This window comes from Mus pahari, chromosome 12 (genome assembly GCF_900095145.1).
Source record: "Mus pahari chromosome 12, PAHARI_EIJ_v1.1, whole genome shotgun sequence".
NCBI classification, from domain to species: domain Eukaryota; kingdom Metazoa; phylum Chordata; class Mammalia; order Rodentia; family Muridae; genus Mus; species Mus pahari.
In genome coordinates, this window is record NC_034601.1 from 6,582,403 (window position 1) to 6,591,048 (window position 8,646).

The 8,646-nt window shown below is 49.9% G+C and overlaps 1 protein-coding gene across 4 annotated transcripts in view; it reads left to right on the plus strand.

Annotated features, from left to right (window-relative positions):
- The window catches only part of Ciita (class II major histocompatibility complex transactivator), a 46,458-nt gene that overhangs the window by 32,253 nt on the left and 5,559 nt on the right, over positions 1-8,646 (plus strand). For all 4 annotated transcript variants that reach the window (XM_021209364.2, XM_021209365.2, XM_021209367.2 and 1 more), the window contains exons 12-15: positions 587-658; positions 4,437-4,517; positions 5,042-5,134; positions 7,726-7,812. In XM_021209364.2, coding sequence (XP_021065023.1) covers positions 587-658; positions 4,437-4,517; positions 5,042-5,134; positions 7,726-7,812 — 333 coding nt within the window. The remainder of the gene's footprint in view (positions 1-586; positions 659-4,436; positions 4,518-5,041; positions 5,135-7,725; positions 7,813-8,646) is intronic.

Sequence of the window (8,646 nt, forward strand, 5' to 3'; positions counted from 1 at the left end):
CACACACACACACACACACACACACACACACACACACACACACACCACATGCTATGCAAGTACTCTAACAGCCCTTTTAGTTTTTTCATTTAGAAACAAGGTCTTACTAAGTTGTTCAGGCTGACCTTGAATTGGATATGTAATTGACGTTGACCTCCAATTTATGATCCTCCTGCCTCATCCTCTCAAATAGCTGGTAATATAGAACCATGCCACTCTGTCTGGCCCTAAGGATGGTCCTTTTTAAAGTACTTTATTTTGAAGTGTGTGTGTGTGTTTGTGTGTGTGTGTGTGTTTGTGTGTGTGTGTGTGTGTGTGTGTTTCTGTGTGCCTGCTTACCTGTGGAGTCCAGAAGAGGGCATCAGACCCCGGAGAGCTGGAGTTACAGGCAGTTATGAGTCAAACTCTGGTTCTCTGCAAGAACAATATAATCTTAACCACTGAGCTATCTCTTCAGTCCCCAGAGATTGTTCTTTCAGTTTAGGACCAACAGCAACTCCCAAGGGAAGCAGTCCTGGGGGCAGGATGTGGGCACTGGAACACACCAGTGGGGCTACACCTACTAACCAAAGCCCTTTCTGTATAGGCTGAGAAACCCCTCAGAAGATGCAGCTAAGGATCTTCCTGCCGTCCGGGACCTTAAGAAGCTAGAGTTTGCGTAAGTGAAGGGGAAACTACCTCAGTGTCCCAAAGTTGTTTCTGCCATCTTCGCTGATCTTGGGGCAGAGACAAGGTGAGCGGGAGGGGAGAGCTTGGGTGACTCCTGCCCTCTCACTTTACCACTGGGAAAGCAGCCTCCCCGGGCTGAGTGTGGCTTGTTTGGGTAAGTGCAGGGGTTGCTCAGAGCAGCAGAGAAGTGGCCATTTACAGGGCAATGCACACATATGTGCATGTACACACACACTGTACACATTCACACTCATACATACAACACACACGCATATGCATACACACATGCTTTATACTCATGCACAACATATTGCACACATATTCACATGAACACACTCAGACACATGCACATGTGTACTCTCACACATGTACATGCACACACACATATGCACACTCACATACATGCACACGCACAGGAGCTCATGCATATTCACTCATCACAAAGCTCTTTGAGGAGCAGAGAGCTGCTGTCCATGATGAACTTATTCCAGCAAGTTCCTTTGCAGGGTGGGCTGGGGGAGCTTCCTGGAAGAAGTGACATCTTCACAGAAGCTTGAGAAACTGGGAAGGAGCCCACTGGGGCTGGAGAGGAAGCCTTGAAGGAATGCATATGGAGCCAAGAGCCCAGAGTGTCCCGGAGCATGGCCTTGCACAGGAGGCTGTCCCTGACCTCAGTTTGAGCTCTTTCCCTGCTGAGCTATGACCTGCACCCCGCTCCTGTTTCCGGGCTGGTCATTTCCCTGGACACATGTACTCCTCCAGAGGAAAGCATGTACATAGCTTACCCACAGCCTTCTGAACTTGGGTGTCCTTACCACAGGCTAACCTTGGCCCAGCCTGGCTGTTGAGTAGACAGACTTACTGGAGTTCCCAGTTATATGCATGCTCAGACCCCATCTGCCTCTTACTTGCTCTCCTGGGTCTTGCCTCTGTTACAAGGATCCTTCTTGAGAAAGTTGAGTGTAAGGCTCAGCGGACTGAGGGCCAGCTTGATCAGGACTGGTCTGGTTGGGCACTGAGAGTTTTGCATGCTTAGGATCCACTCCTAACTGGGACAATTGGTCCCCCACCCTGTGTAGCCAGGCCTGGGAGCCACCATCCTGGGCAGTGCCGCCAGGGTAGCAGGAATCGAGATGATGGGCAGCAGTAGGCTCTAGAGAGCAGAGGGTGCCTGGGCTATGACAGGGGAGCTGTACTCCAGTACATGGATCCTGAGGAGCCCCAAGAGTTATATTTAAGTCTGGCTGCCTGAACAATTTTCCCCCAGTGTTGAGGGTTGAGTCCGGGGCCCTGTGCATACCTGTCAGGTACTCTACCACTGAGGTACATCCCTACCCATTTATTTGCTTGTTTGTTTATACTCCAAGATGGCTTCAAACTTGCTATATAAACCAAGCCAAGCTATATAATCTTGAACTTCTAATCTTCCTGCCTCTACCTCCCAAATGCTAGGGTTATAGGCACACTCTGTCATACCAAGCTTATGCAGTGCAAGGGATAGAACCCGGGGCTTTGTGCATGCTAGGCAGACACTCTGCAATTCAGCTACATTCCCAGCCCATTTATATTTTCATATTCATATTCATATGTGTGTGTATTATTTTGAAGGGGGTTTTAATATTTAATCTAGCCTTGAACTTTTGCTCTCCTTGCCTCAGCCCTGTCAAGTACCTACCCAGGACTGCGTGCCCGCTCCACCACACAGCTCTAACACAGCGTTCCAACTGTAAAACACTTCACTTCATACCCTAGACAGTCGGGGAGAAGGCCATTGATGTCAACTCTCATTTACAAATGGGCAGAGTGACACCAGAGATGGAGTGGTTTTTTTCAGCGTTATAAACGCCAGGGTAGCTTGCCTGGCTGATTAGCAAACTCTTGTCAGTGTTTGGTCCTGTTAGAGATGAGATCACTCCGGCCAGGAAAACCTTGTCTCGAAACAAAGAGAGCCACCCACAAGATCCTCAGGGCGTTTACGTAAAGTCCCCTTCATGAGAAGAGTAGCCCTGGAAGACAGTCATTGGACAGATTTGGAAACTGAGGCTTGCTGATGTTAGTGATTTGCCTGAGGTTCCAGCTGGCCACACACTTGCTGCCAGCTTCCCTGCACCCCCCCCCAACAGATAACCAAGTTTCTCTTGTTTTCAATAGGACATAAGATGCCAAATACGTACAAAGGTAAAAATATTGCTGAAAAGAGGAAATGTCTGAAGACAGCCGCAGGGTGTTTTCTGACTTTGAATTATTTTCAGCTTAAAAAAAGCCCCTCCCTGGTGATCGGAACTGCACTCTGGGTACCAGAGGCTGCGGAGTGGAACAGGCTAGAGCCAGGCCAACAGCCACCTACATGCTGGGAGTCCTGAGACAGTTCTGAGGAAGAGAGGAAGGAAACAAATGGCCTATTTTAGGGTGTCTACTGCAGCCACCCCCATGTTCCCCACCCAGCAGGCCTCTTTGACTGTCTGATCAGTCCACTTAAAACCTCCCACATGAGCGTAGGTGGAGGTGGATACACGTGGCTCAGTCAGCAGAGTCCTTCCCAGTAGGCACAAGCCCTGGTTCGATCCCCAGCGCTATCTACACAGCATGGGGACACACATCTGTGGTCCCAGTATCTAGTGGTAGAGGCAGGAGAACCAGTTCTAAGTCATCGCAACAGCAGGTCGGAGGCCTAGGCTGAGAGCTTCCCTATGCCCCCTCTTGTGGCTTTCTTCTGAAACAAGACCCAGCCCCAGCCTCTGCCCCAATGCTCTTCCCTACACAGCAGGTCCACACGGCCCTCACTTTCCTCTGTTCTTTTTTTTCTTATTTATTTGGATGTGTGTGTGTGTGTGTGTGTGTGTGTGTGTGTGTGTGTGTGTCCTGCTTTGGAGGTTAGAGAACAATTTTCAAGAGTTGGCTCTTTCTACCAGGCCGGTCTCAGGGACAAAATTCAGGTCCCCAAGTTGGGTGCAGGCATCTTGACCCCACTGACCTTGTCTCTCAGTGTCCTGAGACCCTTCCTGAACTCCCCCACAGTGAGTTTGTCTGCAGCATTTCTTATCTCTCATAAGCAGTGACTGAATGGAAAAGCTCATGGTGGATCCAGAACGGGGTTGGGTCCCATCTTGGGCCCCCAGGCTTTCTCCACACTGACAAAGACCCTTCCAACCTTCTTCCCTGTAGCACTTGGAGTAAGCCTCCTGGACATCGTGGTCCAGACCCTGAGCCAAGTTCTCTATCTCAATGCTAGCTCTATGCAAGTGGTATCCTAGCATTGGGGGAGAGATGAGGTTTTCCAAGATTACTGAATTAGTGAGTTGCAGGTTCAGTGGCCTCTGTATCTGTGCATATACACATACGCATACATACACACACACACACAAACACACACACACACACACACACACACACACACACACGAGACGGGGAGGGGAGAGGAGGGGGAAGAGAAAATATATTTAAAAACAGAAGGGCAGGCAATCTGGTGTGACCCTGGGAACAGACCCTGGCTGGTGTGGGGACCCCTTCACCAGGCAAGGGTGAGCATGTGTGGACATGAGCAGCAGTGAGGACAGGCTTGCTGCTGAAAGCAGAGAGGGAAGTGGGAGTGTCCCAGCAGGCCTCTGGGTGGTCCTGAAAAGCAAGCAGCCGAGCAGCTCTGGGAGCCCAGTGGGTAGGGATAAGACGCTGGGGTCGGGGAGGGAGCCTCAGTCTGTTCTTCCTCTTTGCGCTCCACTGGCCATTTCTGTGTCTGACCTCTGCCATCGTCGTCGATTGCTTCCTAGGTTGGGCCCCGTCTTGGGCCCCCAGGCTTTCCCCACTCTGGCAAAGATCCTTCCAGCCTTCTCTTCCCTGCAGCACCTGGAGTAAGTTACCGACCCTCAGACCCTCCACCCTCTGCCCTGACAAGCCCAGACTCTGTCCCCAGGGCACATGGGGAGTCTTTCTCCTTTTTCCTCTTCCCTCCAGTCAGGGGAAACTGCGTGGGAGTCAGATGACCCCACCCTGGGGACTTATGACCCCTAATACAGGGAAGGGTCAGAGGATGGGACTCCCCAGATTTAAAAAAAAAAAAAAAGTTTGCAGTGTTGCAAGCTTTGAAATTCTTTTCCCCACACAACCCCCTTCTCTGCTCTTAGCAACCACAAAGGGCAGACAGGTGGGAGCTGGGAGCTGCCCAATAGATCAAGTTCCAAGAGGTTAGGGGGCTGACCTGCTCAGCAGGCTCCTACAAAGCCAAGCAGACCGGCTAGTCCATGGTGTGTGGCCAGCTGAATGGCACCCCCAGGCGGTTCAGGCCAGCTCCCATAAACCCAGAGAGGAGCTTCCGGCAGAGAGGAGGCTGGCCTGGGGTCACAAGGTAAATGACTGCATTTGATCCCACCTGCAGCCTGGACTCACTTAGTGAGAACAAGATCGGAGACAAGGGTGTGTCGAAGCTCTCAGCCACCTTCCCTCAGCTGAAGGCCCTGGAGACGCTCAAGTGAGTCCACTGGCCCCGCCTCCTCCCTGCTTCTGGTACAGAACATTTCTCCAGCTACCCTCCATCCTGTCATCCACCCATCTCTCCATCATTCACTCTTTCTGCTCTTGATCATGCACTCTCCCGTTCAGTCACTGCAAATCCATACTGTGTTCTTCCAAATGAATGTACAGTCCAGGGGACCACTTACCAGTTAGGCCAGGCTACCCAGCCAGTGAGCCCCCAGAGCTCCATGTCTCCACCTCACCAGTGCTGGGAGTACAAGCATGCCCAACATGCCTGGCTTTCTGTGTGGGTCCTGGGGATCGAACTCAAGGCTGTGAGACAAGCACTTTATCGAGTCATCTCTCCGGACCTCATTTATTGGTTTGATGAACAAAGACTTAGGGAAGCCTTGCTATCCTGGGCAGCAGTGGAGGCCCCAAAGATCCTGCTCCCTGACCTCAGGCCTCTTCATATACAATAAACCATAGGCAAACAAATAAATAAACCATAATTATAAATAAGTAAGCTGGGGAGGCTGAGACAGTGGGATAACCACACGTTTAAGGCCAGCTATGAATCAGTCTCAAAAAACAAGTGGTGGGGGAGGGGCTGGCAGGACAGCTTAGTCAGTGAAGGTGGCTTGAGTCCTGTCCTCAGGACCTACATGGTAGAAGGAGAGAACCAACCAACTCCCAAACATTGTCCTCTGACCTACATACACACTAAAAAAGAGGAAAAAAAAGTATCAAAATAAAATACACTGTAATAAAAGTTTAATGCATGAAAACTGAACTGGGATGTTGGAAGAGAAGCGACAGGTTGGGACTTAGCAGTGAAACACTGTGAGGTGGAAGTTGTCTTTAGCTGTTCTATGCTTTGGGAAGTTAAAGTAGAATGGGTGTGCAGGAGACAGACATGATACACCTGTGATCCTAGCACTGCAGAGACTGGGACCGGAGGATCTTTGAGTTCAAGGCTAGCCTGGGCTACATGACACCTTGTCTCAGAACAAAGGGGGCCAATAAGATGCCTTAGAGGGTGAAGGCTCTTGCCGCACATGCCGGGAGATAAGAGTTTGGTCTCCAGAACTCATGTAAAAGCGTGTCAATGCAGAAACATTGCTCTCCTCCTAAAAGTGGTTAAGAGTTTATTTGGGAGTCATTTTGAGTGACCATGGCTCAGAAACACAATCTAGGTAACCCCAGACTCCATGTTCCAACAAACAAAGACAACATAACAAAGACAGTCATAAATCAGGCAACTTTAAAATGCATTGGCATGGCCAGGCAGTGGCGGTGCATGTCGTTAATGCCAGCACTTGGGAGGCAGAGGCAGGCAGATCTCTGTGAGTTCAAGAACAGCCTGGTCTACAGAGTTTCAGGACAGCCAGGGCTACACAGAGAAACCCTGTCTCAAAAAACAAAAAACAAAAAACAAAACAAAAAATATATTGGTAGGAACCCGAGAGAAGCAGGTACATCAATGGTAGGAACCCGAGAGAGGCAGATTCATCAAGTAGGGGGAGCTTTTCGACAGGCCCAAGACGTCATCTGAGGGCAGTCGTAGCTTTTGGATTGGTGGAAACTGGTGGCTAGCTAAGTTAATAGATTCCAAGAGGTTTTATCCACCAGCCACAGTTCTGACACAGAGGTGGGTAAGGACTGGCTGTTCTTGGGCCTCTCCCGACCGCTCCACAATCTGTCAATCAGTCTCTGCAGACACAGAGTCTTTCCAGGAATTCTAATTCACAATATAATAATAATAATGATGATAATAATAATAATAATAATCAGTGATGGTAAAGCACTTATCTAGGACACACAAGGCCCTAGGTTCAATTCCCACAACAAAACAAACAAAACATTTTTTAAATGTCAACAGGCATGGTGGCACACACCTTTAATCCTAGCACTTGGGAGGTAGAGGCAGGTGGATTTCTGAGTTCGAGGCCAGCCTGGTCTACAGAGTGAGTTCCAGGACAGCCAGAGCTATACAGAGAAACCCTGTCTCGGAAAAAAAAAAAATCTGTCAACACTCATGTTATAAACAAGGTTAAGAAGCCTGAAAATATCCCAAGGATTCATGTGTAAATTTCCTGATGTACAATGTAAGCGTCTCTGTAATTTACAGTGGTCTAGGTACACCACAAGATAGGCTTCCCTCCTTTCTCCACTCTCCTTCTGACCTTTCTTTTTTTTTCCCATTGTTTATTTACTTTACATCCTGATCATGGCCTCCCCTCCTCTCAGTCCTCCCTCACACAACTCCTCCCTCCTTCCTTTCTATTCCTGGACACATAAGCATTTATTAAGTACCTACTACGTGTAGAGCTGGAAGACAGCCCTAGGGGAAAAGGCACTATCAAATTAGACAGCAGGTGGAGGAGGGGCGCTCTTTCTCTGCTATCCACTCCCCCTCCCACTCTCTCTGTAACAAACCCTTCATATGTGTCAGTGTTTTCTGTAGGTCCACCCTCATCACCCATGACCCTGGCTATCACAGGTGTGTGGCTACAGGCCCCCTGCGAGGCAGCGCATTTCCAGCCAGTGAGAAAGGGAGAGCCTTCCACTTAGGTCCTGAACCTTTTCCTCTCCGTGTCTCCTTAGCTTGTCCCAAAACAGCATCACTGATGTGGGTGCCTGCAAGCTTGCAGAAGCTCTGCCGGCCCTAGCCAAGTCCCTCCTAAGGCTGAGGTGAGTGAGGTACCCCCCCGCTGAATGGGCTGGGGAGATGGGGGTGGGGTGGGGTTAGGGGGAGATAGTGGGGGTGAGTGGGGGGTGTAGGATCCCCTTTTGCTGCTCTTTGTGGCACATCACCACAGTCTTGGGGCAAGTCACTTACTAGTTCAAGTCTCTATTTCTTCATCTATCAAATATGACCCATGTCAATGGATCATGTGACATACCCCAGTGCTGTCCCTAGTGAGCAGTAGTAGATGGTTGCCCCTTACCTGGGGAAGAGCCCTCTGGAAAGCCCTGCAGTGCTGGCTTCCGGGCTGTTCCCCACCATTCCAGCTAGTGCTCACACTGCCCCCTTCTGGAAGACTTTGGTGCAGCATCTCCAACTTCTTAATTCCTTTCAACAAGTCTTTGGTACTAGGGGACTGAGAGGGAAATGAATTTGGACCAGAGTCCCAGTCATTCAGCTCAACACTACCAGCTCTTGGCTGGCCATATAGGAAAGGATTTCCTTCCCCAAGTCTAGTAAAGGTGTCTCCTACGCACCTCTACTGAGGCAGCCACTCCTACAGCCTTCCAACCAGGTCCTCTTTGCACTATGAATGAGTTGTGCCCTGCACAATTCATAATGTGTGTACTTGTTACCTACACTAGGTTGTGCTAAGTGTACAGGATTCAGTAACATGGGTGTCTTGGGGGGCGGGGGGGGGTTGGAGGTCAGGAAAGTCTAGGTCATACGGGCAGGTGCCTGTGTGCCAGGGAGGCATACTATAACTACTATTGATGCTGAGACCAGATACCAAGCAAAGACAACCGAAGGGAGGAAGGAAGGAAGGAAGGAAGGAAGGA